The following is a 26,998-nucleotide window of genomic DNA, read 5'->3' on the forward strand; positions in this document are numbered from 1 at the left end:
TATTTATTGTTGCATTTATATCCCGCCTTTTTTCCTCTTGCAAGGAACCCAAGGCGGCTTACATTATCCTCCTCCTCTCCATTTTATCCTCACAACAACAACCCTGTGAGGTGGGATGGGCTGAGAGTGTATGACTGGCCCGAAGTCACCCAGTGAGCTTCCATGGCCGAGTGGGGACTGGAACCCGGATCTCCCAGCTCCCAGTCCAACACTCTTGCCACTACACCACACTGGCTCTCGACACACTGGATATGTGGTCTTTTGGGATGGGTGACAGGAGCATTAGAAGTGCTCCTTAGCATTAGAAGCGTGCTTAGCATCAGGATTGTATTGTCACATTAATACAAGGCCTAGATATTGAAAGGGGCTTTATTGAATATGAGGAGCTGCCTTATATCAAGTTAGGCCCATGGTTCATCTACCCTAATGTTATCAGCCTGAACCCTGCTAGGCAGTAGGTACCCATGGTCTTAAGACAGACAAGGATGTTCCAAGCCTTGCTACTGGAGGCCTTTTGTTTTTTGGGACATGTCAAGGAATTGGGACCTCATACCATCAAGCCCATGCACTGCCCTGAATTATCTGCTCTCTGAATAGTAGAGGGTCAGGCCCTAGGCAGAATTTATAACCCTGTCTTGTAAAGCAGAATGTGGAGCCAGGACTACTCCTGCTGGACCCTGATAATAGCCCCCTGGGACATGGTAGAGACACTGAGCACCCATGGAATCTCTTTCACGCAGGAATCTATAAATGGTAGTACTTCAAGTCTGAACCATTCAAGTACAACTTTGTATGCCCCTTAAGCATGTATTTTTGGGGGCTCCTCCCAAGCTCATCTCTTAGGAAGGTAGGTTGTAGATTTTTTTTACCTGTCAGTCACACTGCATGATGGGAGTTGATTAATGGATACAGTCCTCCTCCGGGTTGTGTTCTCCATCAATTCCCTGAAGAAGTCAAGCACTCAGACTGAGTGCCTCTTCACACATTCTACCAGGAAAATATCCCCGTGTGAGGATACACTGCAGGGAACCATGGCCATTCAGGAACTCTCTGTGGCATGTATCCTGTATTGTATTCATGTTTTTAATGAATGTGTTTTAGAATACCAAATATTAACCTTGGGGTATATGCAACATGGGTACATACTAAAAACGTAACAGATAAAGCAGACATAAGGCATGAAAATAAGGAGGGTTAAGTGAGCATCCTGCAGGCTTAGAAGTCCTTAAGTCAGAGGAGGCCTAGAGAAACATAGCAGAAGTATACAACAATAGGGCCTGTTGCCAGCAACCTGAGCTGAGTTCCATTAACCAAACAGAAATGACTGCCACCTGGGAGAAATACCAGGGAACTGCAGAGTGGAACCAAGGTGTTTTAGCCATGAGTTCATCCTATTCCATTTATGCTATCTATGGTATGGGAAAGATTTAAAGTTAGAACCAGGCCCTCAGGGTGTAAATTCTAACTGCACTTCCTTCTCTGAAGGTCGCACTGTTGGTTTTAAGGAGGACCACTATCTGCTCAGGCAAAGTCTCATGACCTCGGACCACCTGGACACTCCCATGGTGCGCAGCGGCAACTTGAAAGGCAGAGACATCGTTCACTGGAAAATCAAAAACAACGTGCACAAGCAAGACGTCTCTTCCTTCACTCGCAATCCCAACGACTTAAGTGAGTGCCAGTTTTACGAGGGGGTGCTGGATGGAGTGTAGCTGCCCCATTGTTCCCTGCCGTGTCTCCATAGCCAACCCTACTCAGCAGCAGTGTTCCTTCCTGACAGTCAGTGAAGAGGTCTGATGAATTTGTTTCTTTGTTTCCAGTTCCATATGGATTGTCTCTCAGGTTGACCCGACTCTTCACTCAGAACCTGGCAAAACCAGAGAGCCGTGAGCATGAGCAACTGCAAAAGGACGTGGAGGAGAATGTAAGGACCAGGGAGTAATGCTGACTGTTGGGGTTGCTCTTGAAGGGTAGAGGGGGAAACACTGACACCAATGCAATCTTCCTTTTCTTGGATTTCAGTTCAGCTTTTAAAAATGTTGTTAATGTTTTTTAGATCTTGCATTGCTGCTGGCTTTTACTTTGGTTTGATCCTGTTGGCATTTTAAACACTTTGGGGTTTTTACATTAGGAAGGATCCAACAGTGTGTTCCTGCTTTTGCTATTGACATTGAGCTAGCAGAAACCAATGCCTGCGTGAGGTCAATAGCACTGACCCAATAGCAAAGGGTTTCCCAGCAAACTTGTTGCACTAGCAAGTACTATTGTTGTTGTGGAAGCGTTGATTTCTGCTAATGCATGGTTGGATCCTTCTCAGTGTGTTTTATTATGTTTTTGTACTGTATGGTTTTAGGTTTTATTTTGTGAGCTGCCTGGAGGGCTTCTGTTATTGGTTGGTATAGACGTGTAAAAATAAATAAATGAATAAATACATGGCACAAGTTATGGTCATATTTGCTGAACATACAGAAATCCAGTGAGGGAGCAAATTGGGGACCTAAAGCCCTTACTATGAACTGTGGTCTGAACACCGAGGGGAGGCTCCTTACACATCTGCTTCATGCACGTTGGGGGTCTTCCTTTCAGAATTTTGAACTGCTGACTTTTTCTTGCCTTTCACAGCTGAATGAGATTTACAGAACTGTCTCAGGTGCCCACAAATTCCAGCAGACAAAATTCAGGTGAGTGACTTGGGGAGAAAAACTGGCACGCATGCAGAGATAAGCTGTGAAATCTCGTTCAATGAGTGTTTTTTAGAAGAGGAAACTGGGTAAAGGTGAGTGAATGGGCAGGTGTGCACACAATGTGGGTGTTTGGATGATTGCATGGGAAGAAGAAGCCATTGTGGCTTCTCCCCCTGTGCATGTGCGCGCAACTGCCTTTTGCATGATTCCCCGCGATGCAGCTTGGGTTGGCGTGTTGTCTGAACCTGGCCTGTGGAGCAGTGGGGGTGGCTTCATACCCACCTTCCAACCCTGACTGCAAGACTGTGACCCTGACTCCGCCCACCGGGTTTGGATGACATGCCAACCCATACTGTATCGTGGAAAATCATGCAAAAGGAGGTCACATGCATGGAGACGGGGAGAAGCCACAATGGCTTCTTCTCCCTATGCAATTGTCCGAACCCAGTCAATGAGAAGCTAGCATGGAGGAATTTCCCTGCGGGGCTTTTGTCATCACCATGGCTGCCATTTTGAATATTTGAGCTGCAGCAGGAGCACACTGTAGCTTATTGTTACTTGCGAACCTGGTGAGGGTAGGTTGCTGGGGTGCTTGACATGCTATCTTCAGCTCTAAAACAGGCCATAGATTCTGGGTGTCTTGTCAAGTACCCCAACAACCCACCCTCACTGGATTCATACATAACAACAAGCCATGGTGCTCCTCTGCCATAGTTTGAATATTCAAAATGGGGGCTGCGACAGCAAGAAGAAGCCCCACAGGGAAATTCCTCCATGGTGGCTTCTTGTTACGTGCAAACCCAGTCAGTGTGTCAGGGACTGGTGTGATGAAATCTAGAAAGTATATTTGCATTAAAAAGTCACCTCTTTTGGCAAAGAAAGTCAGCTACAAAAAATGTTAGGACTAGAACTCTCATCTAGCCAGCTTTCCAGGTCTGCAGGAAGGATTGTATGATGCATCTTTGACAGGCTAAACCAGCAAATTTTTCTTTTATTTATTTATATACTTTATGAGTCGTCCTAAAGCTGAAGCTCTCAGGACAACATACACAACAAAAGTAAAAACAATAAAACCCATGATAAAACCAATAATTAAACAAATTTAAAAGTATTGTTTTAAAAGCAGCAACAAAAATTGAACATTTACAAGAGATAAATAACTGAGCAGCTAAAAACATGGAGAAGATTATTTTAAAATGCAGCATTAAACATATTAAAGATAAAGCAAGCAGCAGTTAAAATAATTTTTTAAAGCCTAGGAGAATAAAAAGGTATTTTCCTTGCTCCAAAAAGACCTTTCAAGGGAGGCCATTCCATAATTTGGGGGCCATCGCAGAATAGGCCTGCTCACAAGTAGTCACCCACCGAATCTCAGTGTGTGAGGGCACTTGGAGCAGGTGATCCTCAAAGATCCTAAAAGTATTATTGAAGTTATGTTTTTCATCTGTTTTCTCCGTAGGTTGCAGCCAAATGCTGGAGAAAGGTAAGCAAAAGCATTCATTTCCAGCCTTTCATCCAGGCGTGGAATCTGGCCTACTTTTCATCATTATTCTGTGAGGGTTTCTACCTACCACTCACAAAATGTGATGTTGTCTTACAACATTACCACTGCTCATCTGCTCTCTGCAGTGTAACATTAGCTTCAAAGAGAATCTCTTTGCTTGCCAATTAACTTCTGTATGCGAGGGGGGAAGTATGTTGATGTTAGTCCTTCCCAAGCAGTACTAAGAGCTGCCTTCAGACTATTCCTACTGCGTGGGCGGAAATTGTTGCTCAAATATTCCTTCCCATGTCTTTGCAGTTTGTCCGCCATGTTTTCCTTTGATGAATGCTGTAACATTGGAAAGGGGAGACAAGTGACTGCCAACATGTAGTAAATATGCACCTGGGAACTGCAATTGGCCAATAGTTGTGGCAGATCCACGTTGCCCCTTCAGTGGTATAGCAGTAGACATTGTACGGATATGTTGCAAACATTACTTTCTTGAGTGGACGAGGCAGTCCTGAGTTGGCCCCTTGCTTTAGAAGGCCGGAAGCAGCCTGTGGACTGGCATTAGTTTACAGAGCAATGGTTGAAAATCATGTGCATGCATCTATGAACACTGGATTTATCTTCCTAACAGCCTGGTCCAGTGGTTGGGGAAACTTTTCAGGCCAAGGGCCAGATGCCTTGTGGCTAATCGTCTGCGGGCTGCATACTAGTGGTGGGCAAGGCTGAAGCAAAAAATGTGGCTGGAGGCCCTAGGCGGAGAAAGCCTGATCTTCCTTTTTTCTGCCTTCCTCCAGACCAAACCACACCATTGTGGACACAGTGTTCCCTGCTCCCCGCTCAGCTAAGAATGAGATTGTGAAAGTAACAGAGAAGCATGTCTCACAAGAGGCTTTCAATGATCTGAAAGTATCACCTGGTTACTACACTGTAATCTCTGACCAAGGTAGGTGCTACATTTTGGCTTAGTTATCTGAGGGGATAAACCTGTGTCTGGGCTGTCCCACTTCAGAGAGCAGGGTTGGACAGGGGGTGTCATATTATGGAATGCTTCTCCATATGAAACTGTCCCCCCATATAGAAAATGAACACAGTAGGGAGAGAAGGGTTTTACCTTCACCTTTTCATTCACATCTAAGTTTTTGTAACATGTACAATGTTTTTTTTTTTTTTAATTGAGGAACTCTCTGTCTTGTGATAGACCTGCAGTCTGAAGTGATACAGCCTAGACAGACACAGGTTTACTACCTCACTGAGGACTAGGCCTCTAAAGAAAGCCAAGCAATACATTTTATAAAGAGCTCCCTCTAAATGATTGCCTTTTTGCTTCCTTTGCCTGCCTCCATCTCAACCCCAGATGCCCAAGGCATGGTAGAGTTTCAGGAAGGAGTGGAGCTGGTAGATGTCCGGGTTCCCCTCTTCATCAGGGAAGAGGATGATGATGAAAAGCAGCTGCAGGTGGAGGCCACGGATGTCCCTGTGGGAATTGCAGAGATCAAACGCCGGCTGGTCAACATCACCATAATAAAAGAGCAAGGTAAAAGTTTGAGTGGTGAGCGACTGGCATACACTCCCTTCCTCCTCTTGCCAGTCTGTCAGGCGACAACACAGTCAACTCAGACAGATTTCTCCATGAAGGTCTCTGCCCTGGTGACAGGCTGTCTGAAGACTCCTTGGACAGCTAAGTGAATTTCTGTAAAGTGATATGTAGAGATATAGCAGCACTTTCTACATGGTGCAGATGAACATGGTGACTTTTTGTGGATGTTAGGCCTGTCTCATTCACACAGGTCAAGAATGGCATGAGTCACTCGAGAGCAGGGGTCCCAATCCAGTCCACCTGGGCTCCCAATCTAGCCCTTCAGGGCTCCCCGAGATGGCCACACCCCTTCCCTGGGACACCAATTGTTTCATGGTTTTCTGGCTTTCGTGCAGAATTTTCCCCATGCTAACAGGTTGAAATATCTCTCCTAAGGGATAGTGACTAGCAGTAATAGCTTTAAGCTAAATTATTCCAGGTGTGTGTGTGTGTGTGTGTAATTTTGGCCCTGCCCCTTTTGCATCAGTCTCATCATTGGAATGCAGCCCCAAGACTTTCTCCAAAGTGGAATTAAACCCCCAGCTGAAAAAGGTTCAATACCCCTGCTGTGTGCTGTACTAGAACCTGATTGCCCCAGGGGGACTGAGCTTGTATGGAGCCAACCTGATACTGAACCATCTGGTGTAGTGCAGTATCCAGTATGCAGTATCTGTCAGGGATGCTCTGACTTGGATTTCTGCATTGAGCAGGGGGTTGGGCTCGATGGCCTTGTAGGCCCCTTCCAACCCTTATATTCTATGATTCTACTCTATGATCTGGTGGGAGCTGGGTTGCACCAATGTAGTGAGCACTGAGAAAGGCAACAGTGAGTTTGCATTTGGAAATACAGATAATGACATTTAAAACAAAAAGGAGCCGTGTGTACAATCTCATGTCATGTTTATACCCTAGTGGTTTCTGTTTAAGTGAAATGTCCCTGCCAGTGGGGCCAGGGGGCCCCATGTGAACGAAGTGAGATGAAGTGTAGGACTGCATGAGGTGCAGAAACGCTAGCTTTTAGCTCCTTTCGCCCCAGCCCAGCCCCAGATGCCTAAGGCATCCCAACTCTCATGCTCCTCTCATGGAGGAGTGGAGCAAGTGGATGGTTTGCTGGCATTACAAAAACCACTTAGGCCACAGCCTTACGGCCTGTGCCCTTGCTACTTGGAAGCCCCTGGACTCGGAGGCTTCCAAGATTCCTTTGTCCTGCCAGGCTGAATCCAGCAAGGAGGGAGGAGCAGTAGAGGTGATCTTTGCTTCCCCATAGTCTGGTCTTTGATTTTTTTGCTAGACGGGCTTTTCAGTGATGGCGCTTTGGAGGGGGAGGGAAGGAGGCTGGAGTCTCCGGATCCTGGCCTCTCTGGTCTCTTCCGCTCCCCACCCACCTCAACTCCCCCCTTTCCCCCTCTCTGATGTCGACTTTCCAACTTCAGAGAGGCAGCTGGCGCAGTTCTCTCCACACTGACTGCAAGGGGGTGGGGTCAGGGGGTTGAATTTCCAACTCCCCCTTCTGAGGTTGGAGCACTGTCTCCGACCTCTGAGGGATTAATCCGAACCATCCTATGGTCCCAGGGACACTCGTCCAGGGACCATAGGATTGCTCTCCTTGGGATGTTTGTCACCTTCCCTACCATCTTGTAATCTTGGGGATACTAGTATGAGATGAGTTCTAGCACTTTCTATCTTCAAAATAGTTGGCAGTGGAATGATAGGAAACCAGTTAGGGCAATAGTGAAGTGCACATTTTACTCTATGAGGTTACAGGTGGTGGCAATAAAGGAATCGTTTGTGCTCGTGTAACATTTTTGTACAGTGTCTAAATTTAGGCACTATATTTAATAAATCCTTATTCTTATTCTTACCATGTCTCTATCTGTGTATCCCTGTAGCCAAAAGCATCATTAGGTTCCTGCAGCCAGTGTATTCGTACAGCCGCTTTGACCAGCTGGCTAAAATCCCTGTTGTTCGTGAGATACTGGACAATGGAAAGTCCCAGATAACATACAAGACACGAGACATCACTGCCCAGGGAGGCAAAGTAAGAACTGTGAAGCTGCCAAAAGCAAGGGAGAGCTCTAATCACCAGGATACAGATGTCTTGGCCCCTTAAATAACCACAGTATGATCCTGCGCATGGAAGGAAGACATAAACACACGCTACTTGATCCGGTCTGATGTTATCTAGCAGACCTAAGAGCTTTTCTACATGAGGCTGTTAATCGGCTATTAATCTGCTTTATCTACTTTTGGTTTCATCATTGCAGAATTGAGCTCAGAGCACTACATGAAGAGTGTTTCCTTTCCTGCTTTTCCATTACATAACCTTTAGGTGGCACTGTGGTATAGCAGAATGGCGCGAATACACAAGTGAAAGAAGTGGTTTCTTTGGCTTTCATAATTAAATGCTGCATGTTCCCAGCTCTAAAAAAATGAGCTGAAAGTGCTCATTAGACACAGAAGCGAAACTGGAGGGTCACCCATAAACAATTGTGAGTAGGGAATGAGGAGCGCATAATAAATGCCTTGTGTAGAAAATCCCGATTGAAATGCAAATTCTTGCAATCACTAGTTCAAATACACAGATGTGGGTGTTATTGCCCAGAGCAGATAATGTCAAACACACGATCTTGTGCTTGTAGCATTAAAGAAAACCAGCAGGCCCACGGGGCTGACATGTGCAGAGGTACTTCTGATTAGATTGTAATTTTTAAAAGTGTAAGCTGCCCTGAGTGGTGCCTTTGCAACAGAGGGTGCAATACGCATGTTTTAAATTATTATTTCTTAATAGTTGGGAAGATGTCAAAAATATTTGAGCCATATCAGTACATTGTTCAGCATGTTCTCTCTCCCGCTTCCCAAGGATTACATTCCCACGGAGGGTGATTTGATCTTCCTTCCTGGGGAGAAGCAGAAGGAGGTGCAGGTGAAATTGCTGGAGCTGACGGAGATAGATACCCTGCTTCACAATCAGCAGCTGAAGCAGTTTGTAGTGGAGCTCATCAACCCTAAGTTCGGTGCAAAGGTTGGCAAATACTCCCAGACCATGGTGACGATTGCTGATCCAGGTGAGCTTCAGCAATTTCTGATGGCAAGCATCATCTTGATCTCTGTGTATCTGTTGTACAATGTTGTTTGCACACTTGCTCAACCACTTGTAGATCGTAGATTTACAGTGTTCTGCTAGTGCTTGTGCAACTGCTTGTGCAATGGGAAAAGGCCATGGAGCTCTATTAGCACAACAGTTTCATCTACTAATGGTGCATTGGATTTAGGCTTTTGTTGTTTTTGAGATACAGTATTATTATTATTATTATTATTTTATTATTATATCATTACTATATCTGAAAAACTAAAACAAACTAGCATTATTATTTAATTATAATTATAATTATAAATATTTAATTGTGATTAATACAATCTCACACCAGTTTCTATACATCTTTCCATTGTACAGTCATTCATATTTTTCCATCCAATTGATAATTATTTGAATTGCCTCATAACTGCAGTCTTTCCTCCTTAAAATGTTCCCAGTAAATGATAAACTTGCACATTGTCCTGCCCTTTCTTATTCCAAAACATAACAAAAATAGACCATTTTACAATAAAACATGTTTCCCCATGTACCGTCTCAAATTCTAACAATGTTTATGAGTTTCAACATAGGTACCAGTTCCCAGACTCTTTGTTGTTCTTAAAAACCACAGCCCATACGCATTTTAAAATAAATTAAACCCTAAAATAATTCTTAAAGTACAAGGGATGGATCAAAAGCTGTACTAAAAGGAGAAGTTTATAGATGTCTTTTGTATCATTGGCCTATCTTTAGTATCAGTTTAGTATCATTGGCCTATCTTACCCAAGATTGTGCTGGCCAGTATTGAAGGGTCGGACATGACTTAACGACTGAACAGCAACAACAACAAACTCTTTTTTATCCAGTGTTCTTCTCAAATATAAGCACCTATTAAATGGGTGAACTGGAGGCAGGGTTGGGAGAGTCACACCTGTGGCACTTGAACCCACACCCTTGAGGAATGCCATTGAGTGCCTTTCCCACTCTGCCTGCGTGGCTCTCTCTGTGGCGTGGTCACTGACATAGAGAGGCCTTTTTGTTCCCTTTTCTCCCTACAGAAGCTGTGGGTGATACACCACGAGTAATAGACTTAGGTCAGACTCCCAGAAGCATACTTGGAGCTCCTCTTAATCCAAACGCACAGGCGTTAAGCTCTCGGAAGATCCGCTTCAACTGGTTACCACCTCCTGGCAAACCTGCAGGGTATAAGGTATGGATAACAATGCAATAGGAACCAACAAACCTATTAATTATAGAGGGGGATAGAATCTTGTTTGACCCGTGCACTGAAGTCAGGGTCCAGAGTGGCTCCGTTGGAGACTGGTTAAGGTCACCTCCCCTCCTATGTCATGCCAGCTCAGTGCTGGTCACTGCTACTCTCCACTCATGCTACATCACCACTGGGGTTTACTCTAAGGCAAAAGTGGGCAACTTTTGCCCCTTCAGATGCTTTGGCCCACAGCTCCCATCAGCCCTACTGAGCATAGCCAGTGATGAGGGATGAGGGAAGTTGTAGGCCAAAACATTGGGAGGGCCACAAGTCGCCCACTGCTGCTCTAAGGCAAGGCCATCACCTTACCTTGAAGTATTCTGCAACCACCTTTCTTCCATGCTGCCTCCATACAAGCTGCTCTTGGAAGAAGCTGAAGGAGTGCTGCATATTGGGCCTTGGGGGTGAAGCAGATCGCTGAATCCTTACAATAAAATGTGGAAGTGTGAAAATCTCACCATAAGGTGAGTTCGCTGGCCACAGTGTTACACAGTTGGAGAGCAGGGCTAAGGTAACATGAAGGGAGTGAACTGTAGTAGCCCCCAGGAGAGCCACCCGATACCCGTCTCTCTACAAGCAAGATGGTGTCCCAAATCTATCCAGTGGCTTCCCACTTTACGGACAGGGAGAAGAAAACAGACTTGAAGATGTCTTTTTTTTTTTAATCCTGTGTGTCTAGGGGCATCTCTACACCAGCCTAAAATCCTGCATTTAAAACGGGGCTTTCTGCTTCCGTTTTAAATGCAGGATCACAGCGGCTCCCTTTTTCACATGCTTCCCTCTCCCCCACCCTTCCCCCTCCTTCTCCCTATATCTGAGTCTTCCATTATCTTTCATTGATCTCGCTCCTCTTCTTGCTGCGTTAACTCTTTTGATGGAGGAAACTGAAGTGGAACACAATGGGGTAATTTGATAGCTCATTATCCGCGATCTATTTAAAAACGGAACAAAGGGCATTTAGCGCAGGAGGATCACGGAAGGGTCACGGCCTCATGTAAAGAGCCTGCAAACTTCTATGAAGGAGCAATCTCAATCGCAGGATAAAAGCCCAGTGTGAAGGAGCCTTATGATAACTTCTTTTTTTAAGTTGTATATGCACAGACAGGAGGCTATGTTCAATCTGTTTCTATACTTCAGACAGAAGGAATAGCTTGTACAGCTCTGGTGTAGCACTCTGGAGTTGTGGTGTGTTCTCTGAGGTTTATGAGCCTGTGGATGTTCTGAAATGGGAGGGGGGACTAATTAATTGTGTTCTATGGATATGTCATGTTTTATGACTTATTAGCAGGACATTTCTAATTATGTGATGGTTCATGCTTCTTGGTGGCTTAAGCAAGACTTTGAAAGCAAAGGGGCTTCTCTTTGGTCCTCAGGTGAAATACTGGATCCAAGGGGACCCTGAATCGGAGGCTCGCTTGCTTGATTCCAAAGTGCCCTCAGCAGAGTTGACCAACCTGTACCCCTACTGTGATTATGAGATGCAGTCCTGTGCCTACAATGGCATGGGCGAGGGGCTTTACTCTGAGGTGGTTCACTGCCGCACACTAGAGGAAGGTAAGTTGGCACATGGTCTGCTAACCAAGGAGCTGATCTGAACAGAAGCCCTCGCTTCTTCAGGCCCCAGTCAAGCACTAACATGGCTTCTGTTTCACTAAAGGCACAGTCCTATGCATGCATAGGTTTGGGCCCTACATCCTCCTTACTGAGCCTGCTGGTTAGTTTTAATCAACTTTACACAGCATCAGGTGGGAGGGAGAGGGGCCATAGAGTTCAGAATGGAGCACAGGGGATGAATGAGGTTGTAGGGTGGGTAAACTTGATTTGTGAGGTTGAAAAGCATCTGTTCTCTTTGGCCCATCAGAGGATTAGAATAGATGTGAGAATGAGGAAGAGGAGGAGAGAAGGGCAGACTGTGTCAGACCCATTTCCCATCCATCTTAGCAGTGGAGGCTGGTGGCTCCAATTTCAGTGGGGCTGTGAATATTCTGGGCTTTAGCCAACCAGCCAGAACTCTAAAAGAGCCATGCAGGGTGCTTAAAAAAAAAAAGGTAAAGGTGTCCCCAACCAGTCGTGTCCGACTCTAGGGTGCGGTGCTCATCCCCGTTTCTAAGCCGAAGAGCCAGCGCTGTCCGAAGACGCTTCCGTGGTCATGTGGCCGGCATGACTGAACACCCAGGTGCACGGAACGCTGTTACCTTTCCCGCCGAGGCGGTACCTATTTATCTACTTGCAATTTCTTGCTTTCGAACTGCTAGGTTGGCAGGAGCTGGGACTGAAGACGGGAGCTCACTCCATCACGCAGCACTCGGGTCTCGAACTGCTGTCCTGCCGACCTTCCAGTCTGCAGTTCAGCGTCTTAACCACCTATCCCCAAAATAGGTTTGGCACCTTGTATAGCTCCTTTAGAGTTCTGGCCAGTTCTGGCTAAAACCAAGAATGGATTCACAGCCCCCCTACCACAATTGCAGCCATCAGTCTCCACTGCATCTTAACATTTTGGTTGAGAAGTTTTTTGTTCTCTCAAGACACCATGCTCCTCTCAAAATACTAGCCCACAAACAGAACTAAACTTGGCACCTGGGACACTGGAAACGTCCAGAAGCATTAGATTGTTTTGGAACATCTGATTTGAAAGGATCTGATTTTAAATAACTCTACTGGGTTTATGCTGAAATCATATCAGCCTCATCCAGTTGGGCTTTTGTTCACATTCCATTCACTGCATTCAGTGTACCTGAGAATTCTCTTGCATGTGATGTCTAAATTGTTGTTTTGCTTTCAACCTTTGTAGTTCCTAGTGAGCCTGGGCGTTTGGCTTTCAACGTAGTCTCCTCTACCGTGACACAGCTGAGCTGGGCTGAGCCTGCCGAGACTAATGGTGTGATCACGGCCTATGAAGTTGGCTATGGACCTGTCAATGAGGGAAACAGTAAGCTTGGATTCCATTTCCTATCCTTATCACGCCACCACCACTTTAAAAGCGATGAGTCCTGGCTGAACCAGTCAGTGCCCCTTGTTTGCATTTATTCAGTGGAGTGCATTTAAAGAACACCAAAGCAGGCTGTCATTCTTGAATCTTACAGGACTGGGTCCAGTCCATGAATGTCAGACAATCCCAAAATGGTGGTGATAGGAAGCAAAAAGGAAAAGAGCAGCTGGGATATTAAGCCTTAATCCAGTTGAATGCCCTGGTGTAGTCAACTTGTGAGGCTTAGCTTTGCCTCTCTGGATTGGATTCCTTACTGAAGGCTGCATTTTCTTTTTGAGGCTTTAATTGTTTCAGGATGTTTCACAGTGTTTGGTGTCATGAGGTATTACCAAGGTTTTCTATAAAAGTCCTGTCACAACTACTATGTTTATTTATTTATTGTATTTTCATTCTACCTTTCCTCCAAGAGCTCAGGCCAGTGTACATGGATCTGCTCCCCAACCCATTTTATCCTCACAGCAACTGTTGGCCCTACATCAATGAGTTTCATAGCTCAGTGGGGGATTTGAACTCTAGTCTTCCTGGATCTAGTCTGATAATCTAATCACTACACCACACTGGTTTTAGCAGTGCCTGCCAATCTGACAAGAAACAAAGCATATTCACTGCTAGACTCATGGGGGAAGGCCAGAGAGAGAGAGAGAGAGAGAGTTAGCCTAATCCTGCAAATATGACAAGGCTACTTTATAATAAATAAGCAATATTGTGCAATGAAGATAGGTACAATTTTAGTAATAACTTTGTTTTATTTTATTTTGAAATATCAACATTTTGCCAGGAATTTTGCACTTCTTTCCAAAATAGCTTTTCCTCATTTCTTAAGTCTATATACAACATACTTCTCTTGTGAAACCACCAGTCAAATGAATGGGAGTAGCTCAAGACCATTCATTTCAGTGGGGCAAAAGAATTTTATTGTGGGTTGTCTTCATTAATAAAAGAAAGCAGGATAACTCCTGGGCATTTGAATATTTCAAAAGCAACTGTTTGAAAGAAGAAAATGTACCTTAAAAGTATACAGCCAGGTATTGTACCACTGTGGTGGCTGTTTTTAAAGGCTTGGATCCAAAGGTGTTTTGCATAAACAGAAAGGCACTTCTGCTTGCTTAAGGCAGCACCACAGAATTCTTCTGATCTCCCCATCCTGCTGCAGTCCCCCCCTCCATACACACACACACACACACACACACACCACATCATGATGCCATTCCAGAGGGTCCATCTAACCCCAGGAATAGTTCGGGTGTGTGTTCAGGGAGCTGTATAGTGTGTGTGTGTGTGTGTGTGTGTGTGTTGGGGGGGGCTACAAAAGCCATACTGCATGAGATGAGTTATATTTGCTCTTCTCTGGCTCCAGCCCAAAGTGCTGGATAGGATAGGTTAGAAAGCTAAATAAACAAATAAACCCAACTCATTATATAAGGAGCACTGTTATAATAATAAACATGAATAATGGGTGCAATAAAATAATTTTTAGGATCTTTTCTTTACAAAGATTTTGGGCAGTCTAGATGGAAAATGGGCACTGTACCTAGCTAGTACCATGTATAGTTCTTTGATGTGAATATAAATTGCCCCTTCGTTAAGGTGTAGATAGACAGTCTAAGAGGACGGACCGGCTGTTCATGCTGCATTGCTGTTGTTTCCATTTCTTTGTGCAAATCCCTCTGCTATAGTGGAAATGGACCATCAGATCCACTCTGCCAGTCCACATTCCTTTATTATGCACAAAGAATTGGGGTTCTGTGGACATGCCCATGCTCAGAAGACAGAGCAACCGATCTGCTGCTGTTTAGCAAGAGGGAGTTTGCCCTTCAGGAGCAATGGTTCCACTCACACAACCGTCCTATCATGCACATTTGTGCGTTGCTGGATTGGGGCAACTGAATCATATCATTCTAGGTAGTTACGTGATTGCAGCGGGATGGGGAAGGAACATGCAGAAGAGAAGCTTGAATACTTGAATAATCCAAGCCATCCGTACATTATGGCATTATATCTCCCTTGATTTTGAGTATCACCTCAGATTCTGTATTAATGAGGTCAGCACTGAGAAAGTACTTTGGGGTTATCCTATAGAACTGCCTTTAGCGTAAGATGGAGTCAGAAGTCTGATTAACTTAGAGAGAGGCAGACACAGCAAAGTGAAGAGATCTTATATCCACATTTGTTTGCAGGACCCATTGGGCCAGTAAAGAAAGTCATGGTGGAAGACGCCAAGAAGCGGATGGTTCTGATTGAAAACTTACGGGAATCGCAGCCCTATCGCTACACAGTAAAGGCCAGGAATGGAGCTGGATGGGGGCCTGAAAGAGAAGCTACTATTAACTTGGCCACCCAGCCCAAGCGCCCCATGTCCAGTGAGTTATCACCCCAGCAGTCCACATGCATATAGTCAAGCTCCTGCGGTGCCGAATTTTTGGTTTTGGCTTGGAACGCCGCTCCTTTATTCATCATACTCAAGATGCCTCCCTTTGAGTTTACACTGTATTGTGGGGATATTGCACAAGGTGTGCTATGTTACGTACCTGAGAAACATGGCCTGTGGAATATAGTTGCATGAGTGTTGCAAGCAATTGACTGTGATATCTCTGGTAACAAAGCATCCATGTTTCTGAACAGTCTAATTTTTAAAAATTTGTGAAAAAGAGTGTGTTCTAGCAGCTGTGCCCTATCCCAACATGCAACCCTAGTGCCAGCGTGCCCATTCTATTTGATTATTATTTTTAAGTATGGCTGGCTATCCACCTTCACCTCTGCCACAGTGAAGCTATTCCCCATCCTCTAGGATGGAATATCATGCTACAGGCACTGGATCAAAACTTGTGCAGGCATCAAATTACGAATGAAATGTGGTTGGGGCTCACTGTGTTTAAATGTATGGAAATGCCCTGCTGATGCACCGACTAATGCATCGTACTTTCTTGCAGTTCCCATCATCCCTGATGTGCCAATAATTGATGCTGAAGGAGGAGAGGATTATGACAGCTACCTAATGTACAGCACGGAAGTACTGCGTTCTCCAGCTGGTAGCAAACACCCCAGCGTCTCGGATGATTCTGGTATAGTGTGCATTGCTGGAGTTTGCAAAAATATTTGGTGGTGATTTTCCTTTTCAGAGATGTAGGTGACGTTGCTTAAGGACTGAGAGTAGAGGATGTCAAACAAACAAGCAAACAAACAAAACCAGTACAAAACTATTTGAACTTTCAGAGCAATTTTCTAACAAGAAGGCCCTCTGCCCTCTTAACTCAAGGCAAAGAAATAATGACTTGTGTTCTGGGACGTTGTAAGGGAAAATGTTGAATTGAGAGGAGAGCATTCAGTCTTGAGACTGCCCTCCAAATAAAGAACTGGTAGGCTATAATCAACATCTAACTTTGTGTTGGAGTATGGCCATAGCAGTGTGAGGAATATGACTATCTCCAGGATCAGAGGCAGCATGCTGCCAAATAACAGTCACTTGGGAACAATAGCAGGAGAGGACTGTTGCCCTTTTGTCCAGCTTGTAAGCTTCCCCATAGGCGTCTGGCTCGCCACTGTGAGAAACTGGATACTGGGCTAGATAGTCTAGATGCAGCACGGCTCTTCCTATGTTCTTATGAATGATAAATGTGTTCAATAATGTTTTATGGACCTGAGAGCTGCAGCTTGGCTAGTTTTGAATATCATTTTAAATAAGCTACTTTGAACTTGATGTCAGAGCATATCTGCTGGCCATGTTACACCAAGGTTTCATATTTCAGAGTGTCCAATGAATAGAACTTCAGCAGTGGAGATTTCCTGTTTGGTTATTTGTGAACCTCTGTAGCCATACAGGTCAATCAACTTCTTTGTGTAGCTGTGCTTCAGTTGCCTCTTATAACATGGAAAACATTTCAGTAAGTAGCAGTCATGCTAATCCTACAATCTGGACTGAGCACAGGGCCTCTGTTGCAGTCATGGGACTACCCCCACTACCAGCCCAACCCCATTGGAATGGCTACCCCATTTATTTCACTGCAGTGACAGAAACACATGCAAATTTGAGTGCATATGGGTCTCTGGTTCATGGCATCTGTTTCCCCACCTCTTTTAATTGAGCAAAGCTTCCCACTGTCTTCAACTGCAGTTTCATTACTTGGACCTTCTTCTTTGATTTTGTTGTGTTGCCTCATTTTCCGCGGTGAACTCTGCTTTCATAAGCTGAGGACCGCATCCTATTGCCTATGTAGTCACAGTGAAAAAGACCATCCTATTGCCCATCGTATAGTTGCAAAATACTCGCTTTTTCTACAGAACAGCTGAGTCATATAAACAAAAATATAAATGGCTGTCATTTTGGAAGGCTTGTAAGCCTGTATGATTAATTTCTCCAAAAACCCATGGTTAACCTCTGGGTCTTTGTAGATCTTCTGGGTCTGCCTTGCTGCCACACCTTCTGGTCTGGAAGCTTTATCCTACATATGTTGGAGGACAGCAGGGAGACTGTGGTTATTTAGTTCTTTACATGCTCAGAAGCCATCTCTTTTTAAAATTAACTCTTGACATGTTTCCGAGTTGAACTCTATCATTAAAAGCAGCTTATGGGGGCTGAGCTCTGGCTTAAACCCTGAGAGGATGCCAAATCACAGCTGGTAGCTACATTGCACTCATTCTCTGATAGTTCTGTTCTGGAATTGTTAACCTCATGGGAAAAAATTGGGCCCATCTCACCCAAACCATGAAATGGACACCGAAACAGGGAGATGTGAAATGCAAAGATTTTGTTCTTGCACTTGCTTCCTGGTTTCTATGTTCAGCCATTACTGCCACTTCCAGTTCAAGTTTGAACTGACCAAGATGACCAAAAAGACTTAATGAACAATACAAAAATGGCTAGGGAAGCTACATAAACTGCCAAAACATGAAGCCAATGAACTCTGTCTGTCTGTCTGTCTGTCTGTCTGTCTCTGTCTGTCTCTCTCTCAGTCTCTCGTTCTGAGCTCATTGAATCCACAGTTGTTTTGTTTTGCTTTTTTGTGGTGGGGATGAGTCTTACTTTGTAAGGCACCCACATCTACTCTTAGCGAAGTATTGTTCTGGGAACAACAAAGTGAATGCATATTATGGAAGTTCTGAAGAGACCCATGTTATGTGCACCTGTGAACTCCATAGTATACAGAGGATTATCTGAGCCAGGCCACAGGGCAAAGACTGCAGTAGGAAGCAGGCTATGGTAACATCATATAATTCATTTCTCTGTTTGCCAAAATGCCCCTAAAAATATATATCAACTGTTAATCCACTCTAAACATTATTTTATAAAAATATTTCTTTTTCTAGTTGATATGGGATAAAAGCATGTGGTGAAATATGTGCTTCTATGAACTGAAGTGTTTCCATTTCCAAAGATAAGGGTGTTAGCTAGCAAAACCCTGTTCCTATTAGCTCTTTCCTTCCTGGCATTGTATTTTTCAAAGAATAAGTCAATTAGTTTTCTTCCTGCCTATCTACCACTCTTTCAAGCAACCCTGATGGGTTTGTTTCTCCCAAGAATGGTCTGTGCACCATTCTATAAGAGTTCTCCCAGGCGTTACCTTTGTGTCTACCCTTTTAATAAAAAACATTCCCAGTTAGCTCTACCTTCCTACCCTTTTCTGTATTCGTTTCTGGATGCAATCTTCCATAGGGTAGCTGACTACTGTCAGCTCATCTATCTGAACACTCGCAAGTGATTTCAGTTCTCATGTCCCAGTCTGATGCTGCCAGCCTCCCAGGAGTCAGAGCTAAGGGGTTGCTCTGGGTGGCTACAATAGCATCTGTACTATCCAAAGGCCTGGAACACTGTCCTTTTCATACCAGCTGAAAACAAGTGCTTCAGTTAGCACTGTGATGTTTTGATCTCTTATTTTATAGATCAGTGCTCCTGTTCTACTTTGCATTTAAAATATTTATTTTGGGTTAAGTAACACCAGCATTAATGTGATTCTGAGGCCACAGTCCTACATATGTATGCTTGTTTTGGAGTAAGCCCCAACTGAACACAGCAGGACTTATTTCCAAGGAAATATGCATAGGATCAAGATGTAAATGAAAGTTCAGTTAATCTCCAATTGTGTGTTGGCCATTTTGTTTAAGCCACTAGCATAATGTAGTTATTAAGGAGCACAGAGAGATTGGAAAGCACTCCCACTCACTATTCTCGTTCTGAAATCCTATGCACACTTAACTTGGGAGCAAGTTCTACTGAGCTCAATGGGTCTTATGTCTGAGGAAACATCCAGAGGCTATTGTAGGCCTGTTGCTCTGAGGTGAATAAATAAAACCACGTGTGAATGATAGCAGCAAAGGTTTCAAGATGTACTTAGTGCTGGTAGGGCTGTTTGAGAAATGAATTCTTGTTCCCAATTACCAGTCATGCTTAAGGGTGCAGGGATTCAAAGAGGACCAGGCACCTGTCGAAGGACTCCAAGTTCATGACAGTCCCTGAAATGTGATGTTTGCTTTGCTTTCTTCAATTCAATGCTCGAATTACAGGGGGGCAGATGGAGGTCACCCCCACTTATCTTTTGTGGCAGCCCCTTTATCTGTTGCTTTTAGAATGCTGTGTGTGAGTGTGTGTGTGTGTGTCATCTTTTGACTAAAATAGGTGGGAGTCAGAGACTTGTGCATTTCATTAAGGGCCCCCCAACCAGTCCCCTCATAACGTGAGCACTGGGTCATTTGGCGTGGTACATGAGTGGCTGACCACATTCATGGCCATGGCAAGTGTTGTTGGTGAATTCTGGGCTCTCCCATAAAAGTCAGTGCTAGGACCAAAGAAGGGCTGCAGGTAGCTTGCTGGTGGCAGACTGCCTCCTTGTCACCTCCCCTCACCCTTCTGACTGTGCCAACGCAAGTACTTCCACTTGTTCCAAAAGGCTCTCGGTGGAAATATGTACAGCTGCTAGGGGACGAGCTGGACCTTCGTCGCGTCGCCTGGAGGCTCCCAGCAGAATTGATCCCTCGTTACTCGGACAGCAGCTGCTTTTCCTCGGACACAGAGGGTCTCCTCCATGAGGATAGCACCCACTCTGAGCTAGTGGACAGTGATGCAGCCAGCGGCAGTCTACCAAGGAGTGGGACTCCCCGGCCCCAACCAGGTGAAGGGCGACTGGCTTCCTCCCTCCCAGTGACAGTCCTGTCTTGTCCTCCTCCAAGGGCCTGGAGCCAGGCTTTCGCCTCTCCATCCCTACAGTAGACACATGCTCCTGTTGGTGTTGGTGTTGGCATGATAATATTTGACCATTTGTAACAGAGTCTGCTTGCAATATGTTCTTGTGCTCTGTCTGTGTATACACATTGTTCAGTGCCAAGGTCATCGCCTACCTCAGGCACAGAATGGAATGGGACACTGCTAAGAGGCTGCATCTGTAAGAGGCATGGGTTCTTTAGCGAGTGGCAGATTAAAAAAAAGAGTGTTGTCTGTTGCAGCCATCTTCTGATAGTAGAGTCTGCTTTAGCAATGGTAGTTAGCAAGTTTGCCTGCCCTGTCAGTTGGTAGGCTAAATAGGAAGGGTTTCCCACATAACAGCCCAGTTATAAGAAGAATCTAGGAAGCGGCCTTATACCGAGTCAGGTATAAGGCCATTGGTCCATCTAGCCCAGTATTGTCGACACTGACTGGCAGCCAGGGCTCTCCAGGGTTTCGGGCAGGAGGTTTTCCTGTCTTCCCTGGAGATGCCGGGGATTGAACCTGGGACCTTCTGCATACAGCATAAGTGTTCTACTATTGAGCTACAGATGCTGGGGCTGCCTTTGTTGTTCAGAAGAGTAGTTTTTGATGCTAAGTAACCCTCTGTTAAACTTGCTTAGTCTTCTCATGAACTCCCCATGGTAAGAATCAATGGTTTAAATTAAGCTAATGAGAACATGCATGGATTCTGTGTTTTGGACAGTTTCTGGGTGCCCAAAAACGGACTAAGTTGTGTAACTTCAAAAGCACAAGATTTGCCTTCTAGAACAGACCATAGTTCATGTACGGGATGTTGCACTGTGTACTCAGTCAACCCGTCAGTCTGGGTTTAAGGCATTCCAACTTGGCTATTCAGAAACTGAGTGCATTCCTATGGCCATTTGGTAGGAACCAATGCTTTCCCATGGCCATTCTCAGTCATTGGTTTTAGCATGTCCCCCCATCTAGTCCTGCATTGTTTCCAGCAGTGGTTTTAGCATGTCCCTCAATCCAGTCCTGTAGTGGCTGGCCTGACACTACTGAAGAGCTCCAAAGCAGGGCAGAAGGGTGATGGCCATTCCCGGTTGTACGTCCCTAACATCTGGCCCCCGCAGGTATAGTGTCTCTGAATATTTGCATTTCATGCAAATGCAAAAGATTGCAGTTCAAAAGCCCCCATTTAGCTGTTGTGACTAATAGCTATTAGTATACTCGTCTTACATGAATTTGTCTAACAAATGTCATAACGTTTCTAACCCACTGATTACAGTTATGTCTCATCCTTCTCCAAGGGCCTGCAACTAGGCTTTAACCTGCAGATGGTTGTCTGAAAGTGGATTTAAATTATGCTAATGGTTTCCATTCCAGTGGTTCTCACATAAAACCAATTAAGTAGTGAAATATATGAAGCACCCCTTTCCCTGTTTCTAATTGCCCTCTGGATCAAGTCCATTCAGCTCTTAGCAACATGGTGACATAGCTGATGTACTGGTGCTACCTTAGGAACTATGGATTTAAGTGGTGTAGTGCGGGTTGCATCTAATGAGGCTGACAATGGTTGCGAAGCCCTCAAAATGTACATTCTAGACTTGTGGCTAAAGAACGCCTGGGAACATTCTGAGAGATCTTTCGTGCAGGCTCTCAGCCCAGCTTAATTAGATTGGTGTACATACCCACAGATACTGGTAATGGATGTCGTTAACTTTAGTGAACTGAATATTTTCCAGAACACATGATGAATGGCCGAGTGGACTTCACCTTCCCTGGCAGTGGTGGAAGCCTGACCCGGAATGCATCTTCCAGCTACAACTATCTAAGTCCACATGTACACCATGAAAGAAGGGTAATAGGAAGCTCGTCTCTGACAAGGGATTATACTACAGTGGTGTCTGGGCATGGTGAGTGTTGGGTTGAACCACATCCTGTAACCAGAGCTAATCTGTCTAAGATCCAAAGTTCCCCTCCAATCCCACCAGAAAAAGCAACTTGCTTCAGTTGAATTGCTGCTTGCTAGTTAACAAGAAAACACTGACAAGTTTGACGGTTTTCACAACACCAACATCAGGGCTGATTGCTACTCAGAAGCACAGTAGGAAAGAGCACGCTTGCGCGCGCTCTCTCTCCCTCTCTCTCTGTGTGTCTCTATCTCTGTCTCTCTGTGTGTCATGCCTGGACAGGATAGTTCAAGGCTTTCCCCAAGGTTCTACCACCACCTTGTCCCTTTTCCTTACTCTGTTTCTTAGGAGGAGCTTTTAAAACCTAATCAATTCCTACAGTTTCCTCTCTCCTTCACTTGATATTATCTGTGACTTTTCTTGTAGCTCAGCCTTCCCCAACCCGGTGCCCTCCAGATGTGTTGGACTGCAACTCCCATCATTCCCAGCCAGAACAGCCACCATACTGGATGGGGAAGGCTGCCATAGCTCCATGGTTACCTTCTGCTTTTAAGTCTCCAAGTGCCAGTCCTGCATGAGGGTAGAGAAGGCAGTCTTTCCCCCTTCAAACTATTCGCTCTGGTTCTCTGCCTGGCATTGGTGTGGCAGTCTCTTCTGGTGTCTTCAATGGTGCTTCTTTCTTTCCCTCTGTTCTGCCCTATCCTGTAGACCAGTCCAGGAGTATATTCCCTCCTATACATGAAGATGCTGAGAGGATGGCCCTGATGCCACAGGATGTGGCCTTCAGGAGGGCAAAGGTGAAGGGTTACAGTGGCAACAGTGAAGCCCGGGATTCTATAGTCATGACTGATGGGCCCTCTTGGATTTTCAAATATCTAGGTACAGCAAATGGTATAGCATGGCTGCCTGTCTCGCTGGAAGTTTGCCCCAACTACAGTGACTCATCCCATAACCAGCTAATCTATCCAGTCCTCCATCTGCTTTGTGTACATGTTTGTATGTGTGCATGTGCGAACTTAGGCTACCCTCCAACCCTCCCTGCTCCTTCATTATGGTACCTTTCACATGCAGGCTGCTTCATTTCAGTTACTACACCGCTATCCAAGCTGATCAATGCTCTGACTTCATGTGATGTTCTCAGCACCCTGTATTCTTCACCCTTAACAAGCCATTTGTTTAATGACCCTGTGTCCATCTCCACAGGCCTTTCATTGAGAAGTGGCAGGGAGAACAGTGCAAAATGCCCCCCTTGAAACTCACTGGCATAGATCAAGAGAGCTACTGTGCTTCAGACATTGCTCTTAGTGTGTTGATTACTTCAGTAACCATGGACTTCCTTCACACTCACAATTCCCCTCTGGTCTTGAAGCCACCCTCTACATCCAGGATAGCAACTTCTTCTGGTAGGAAGATGGGGCCAACTTCACATTCCACCAGGGAAAGCTGCTTCCTGGCCTCCCAGACCAGCACTATCTTTTATTTAATAGATGTATAGTCCACTTTGCAGGGTAAAAGCCTTCACAACACGGCTTACAACTTTTAAAGAGGAAGAGGAAACTCCCCCCCCTTTGAGGACACCCCCTTGCTACACACCAACCCTAAGTAGTAACTTTTATTTTCTATTGGGGGGATAAAGGAAAGGAGGCACTACAGCAGTCTGTCTTTCCCCAAGGGCCAAGATAGTTCCTTTTACCCAGCTGCAGCAGCCAGCAAGGAGCTTTCTGCCTCCCCACTCCTCTGCCTGGGAGCAGGGAGCATAGAAAGGAAAGTGTGTGAGTCCATATGCCTGTTCAGCTGCTGCTGACTGTGGAGAGCAATCCCTTCCTCACTGTGGAAGCATGGAGGGCCCCAGGACTTGCTCTGATTCAGGTAGCAAATGCCAACCTTGTCTTGGCTGGGAGACAGAAGTATGAACAGGACAGCATAGCTATTTCAAAAGAACCTTCTCTTGGTTAGAGAGTGGCAATTTCTTGCCCCTGGAGGTCCACCCTGCAAGGCTTTTCACCTGGGAAAAATGGCTGCTTATGTTGGCTCAGATGGGACCAGCATCTGCCATTTTGAATTCCCCCAACCTAAATTAACTGAATACTGCAACTCTGGACTGGGATCTGGATACCCTGAGGAATTTAGGGCTGACTTTTTTTTAACCCTAAAAAGAATATCCTAAAATAAGGATGACATCTGAAAGCCATGGACAGTTGCTTGGCTAATCCTCCCTTGTAATTATTTGATTAGTATAGGTCAGGGATACTGAGGAGTTCTTGGTGAGCTGTCTGTGAAAGACCAGGACTTCCCCCATGCTGAAGCCTTTGTGTTAATACCTCTGACCCCAGCCCCATTTTGTCTCTCTGTGCAGGCATGGCAGGGCAAGGCTCACAGTCCAGGGTGCATTATGCCCTCCCGCAGGAGGCCAGGGGCCGCACTCACTCTGAAGATGTCCATGAAGCACTGCGCAGCCTGGACACAGTGCTTCAGGGTGAGTGAGCTTAACCTGGCCTCTGCAAGGGACCTTGCTGTGCCCTGGGGGAGCCAGGACCAGGAGACAGGAGAAAGAGGAGCTTGCTTGGCAAATCAGATCTCCTGCTCTTTCTGGGCTTTCCTACATGAAGTATTTATCATGTGCTCATCATTCCGTACTCACCGTTGTTTATGGGTTCTTTAGATGACATTGTGACCCTCCAGGTTCGCTTCTGTGTCTAACCAGCACTTTTGGCGAGTACTTGTGAAAGTGAAAGAAAGCTCAATTTCCTCTTGCATATTTGTGCTACTCCATTATGTCACAATGCCACCTAGAGGTTATATAGTGGAAAAGCAGGAAAGGAAACACTCCTCACATAGTGCACGGGTTTCAATTCTGTGATGAAACTGACAGTAGATACAGTGGATTAACAGCCTCGTGTAGGTAGAAAAGCTCTCTGCTGGAGTCAGTAAGTAGCTTCTCTGAGACCAGAGAGTCGTCAAGCTGCAGCTCAGCTGGAAAGTGTGATGGAGGTGCCTTTTTTAGCCGCTGCTCTCTCATTAAACATATTCCTTAGCTCAGCTGTTGACCGCAGCATCTGAAGTCCTTCTAGCCAGATTCTCAACAGGTCTGACTAGCCCTTTGCTTTATGAGGGGCATCCTGTTTGTTCTCCTTGGACTCAAAAGTTGCTGTCTCACCCTTGCACAAGGCGGGCTTTGGGTCCTTTCCCTGCCTTCAGATCCAAGCCCGTGACTTTCCATCTCTGCCTTAGATTCCAGGATGCAGCTGGGTGTCCCCGAGACTCCTACCCGCTTAGTCTTCTCTGCCCTGGGGCCTACCTCACTGAAGGTCAGCTGGCAGGAACCGCACTGTGACAAAGAAGTGCAGGGATACAGCGTGCAGTACCAGCTCCTCAATGGAGGTCAGTGAAGCACCCTCTGCTGTTCTCATAGGCCAGTGCCATGTGTCATTAATGTATATGAGAAACTGTGTTTTGTCAGAAGGTATATTTACGGAGTGATCAGTATATAAAGTCTAACTTGGAAGTAAAGAACAGAAAGATTTTGTCCCCTGCTCAGTGTGGAGAAATTACTCACAATTTTCTTGCTCCTTGTTTTGCAGCTACCAGCAGGGGTTAGAGAAACCTTCAGAAGTTTTGGACTAAGACTCCTGGCTTTCCTGAGCATTGGCCATGCTGGCTGGGACTGATGGGAGTTTTTGTTGTTGTTATATAAATTTCTTAGATGCCTTTCTCAAAAGGGACTTAAGGCGACTTACAGCAAAATCAAATCATACAAAATTTAAAACAAGTAAAATAGTAATTGACTAAAATACAACCTCTCCATAAAACAACTGAAACATCAGTGACAACCATAAACAATGCATCATAAACTGATGCATTAAATGGCCCATCATATGTCATCAAATCCCTGGGAATAGAGGAAAGTCTTAACCTGGCACTGCAAAAGATGACAATGTTGGGGCCAGGTTAGCCTTGCTGAGGAGAGCATTCCATAATCGGGGACCACCACTGAAAAGGCCCTCTCTTTTGTTGCCATCCCCAGAACTCCCCATGGAGGAGGTACCCAGAGGGCCTTGGATGTTGATTGTAGGGTATGGGTATGTTCATACTGTTGAAGTCCCAAACACCTGGAGGGCAACTGTTTGGGGATTTCTGGGCTAGAGGCTTATTTCCAAATGGCTACAGGATAGCCAGTGGTTGTAGAGCAACTTCAGAAGGTTAAAACAGGTGGGAGGAGAAAAAGTGCAAGTGCTTTTGTCACATTTCAAATATCCAAAGCCAGGTCCATGCACCTCCATCTCTGCTGGTCGCTCCAGATGCAGAAAAAGCACTCACATCTCCCCACAGGTGGGAGAGAGGCACATGCTCCATTTGGGCATTCAAAGCAAGCAATGGAAGAGAAAGAGTTAATTGCATGAACTCTTCCTGCTTTTGTAAACATCATGGGCTAGCCTGCAACTACTCCTATTAGTGCCACTAATGTAAGTAGGAGAAAGAAGAGTCCTTAACAGAAGCAGAAGGTAATGTTATGCCTGATGAGCAATAGCAGGAAGCTAAATACTGTCAGAGGAAATATCTTTTACGAATAGCTTTGGTGGCATTTGAATGAGACCTCAATGAAAGGGAATGAGGTATGCAGAAAAATTAATACACATGGGTTGGGAATTGCCTAGATTTCTTTTTTCAAGGCTGCCAATTCTCTAGGCTCCTTCAGACAAGATGAAATTATCTACCCAGAAGTGACTGCTGTGTACAAAACATGTGTGATGGAAGTACTCATGTCTATTTCACTCTACGTAGGCATAGCAGGAAGTCACAGCCAATTGCAGTCTCGACAGCAAATCCGCAGGATAGTGTTGG

The 26,998-nt window shown here is 45.2% G+C and overlaps 1 protein-coding gene across 3 annotated transcripts in view; it reads left to right on the forward strand.

Annotated features, from left to right (window-relative positions):
* ITGB4 (integrin subunit beta 4) overlaps window positions 1-26,998 on the forward strand; it is a 99,548-nt gene that overhangs the window by 64,247 nt on the left and 8,303 nt on the right. Inside the window, exons 20-36 of one of the 3 annotated variants that reach the window (XM_084838103.1) lie at window positions 1,486-1,671; window positions 1,821-1,924; window positions 2,623-2,681; window positions 4,144-4,167; window positions 4,971-5,119; window positions 5,531-5,710; window positions 7,642-7,790; window positions 8,613-8,817; window positions 9,887-10,038; window positions 11,472-11,652; window positions 12,890-13,027; window positions 15,265-15,447; window positions 16,018-16,149; window positions 21,989-22,159; window positions 22,865-23,035; window positions 24,513-24,632; window positions 25,388-25,537. In XM_084838103.1, the coding sequence (XP_084694229.1) occupies window positions 1,486-1,671; window positions 1,821-1,924; window positions 2,623-2,681; window positions 4,144-4,167; window positions 4,971-5,119; window positions 5,531-5,710; window positions 7,642-7,790; window positions 8,613-8,817; window positions 9,887-10,038; window positions 11,472-11,652; window positions 12,890-13,027; window positions 15,265-15,447; window positions 16,018-16,149; window positions 21,989-22,159; window positions 22,865-23,035; window positions 24,513-24,632; window positions 25,388-25,537 (2,454 nt within the window). The remainder of the gene's footprint in view (window positions 1-1,485; window positions 1,672-1,820; window positions 1,925-2,622; window positions 2,682-4,143; window positions 4,168-4,970; window positions 5,120-5,530; window positions 5,711-7,641; window positions 7,791-8,612; window positions 8,818-9,886; window positions 10,039-11,471; window positions 11,653-12,889; window positions 13,028-15,264; window positions 15,448-16,017; window positions 16,150-21,988; window positions 22,160-22,864; window positions 23,036-24,512; window positions 24,633-25,387; window positions 25,538-26,998) is intronic. The other 2 variants (XM_084838104.1, XM_084838101.1) reach the window with 2 other exon arrangements.

This window comes from Heloderma suspectum, chromosome 2, assembly GCF_057233095.1.
Source record: "Heloderma suspectum isolate Gila_16-S chromosome 2, 16-S_ref, whole genome shotgun sequence".
Classification (NCBI taxonomy): Eukaryota; Metazoa; Chordata; class Lepidosauria; order Squamata; family Helodermatidae; genus Heloderma; species Heloderma suspectum.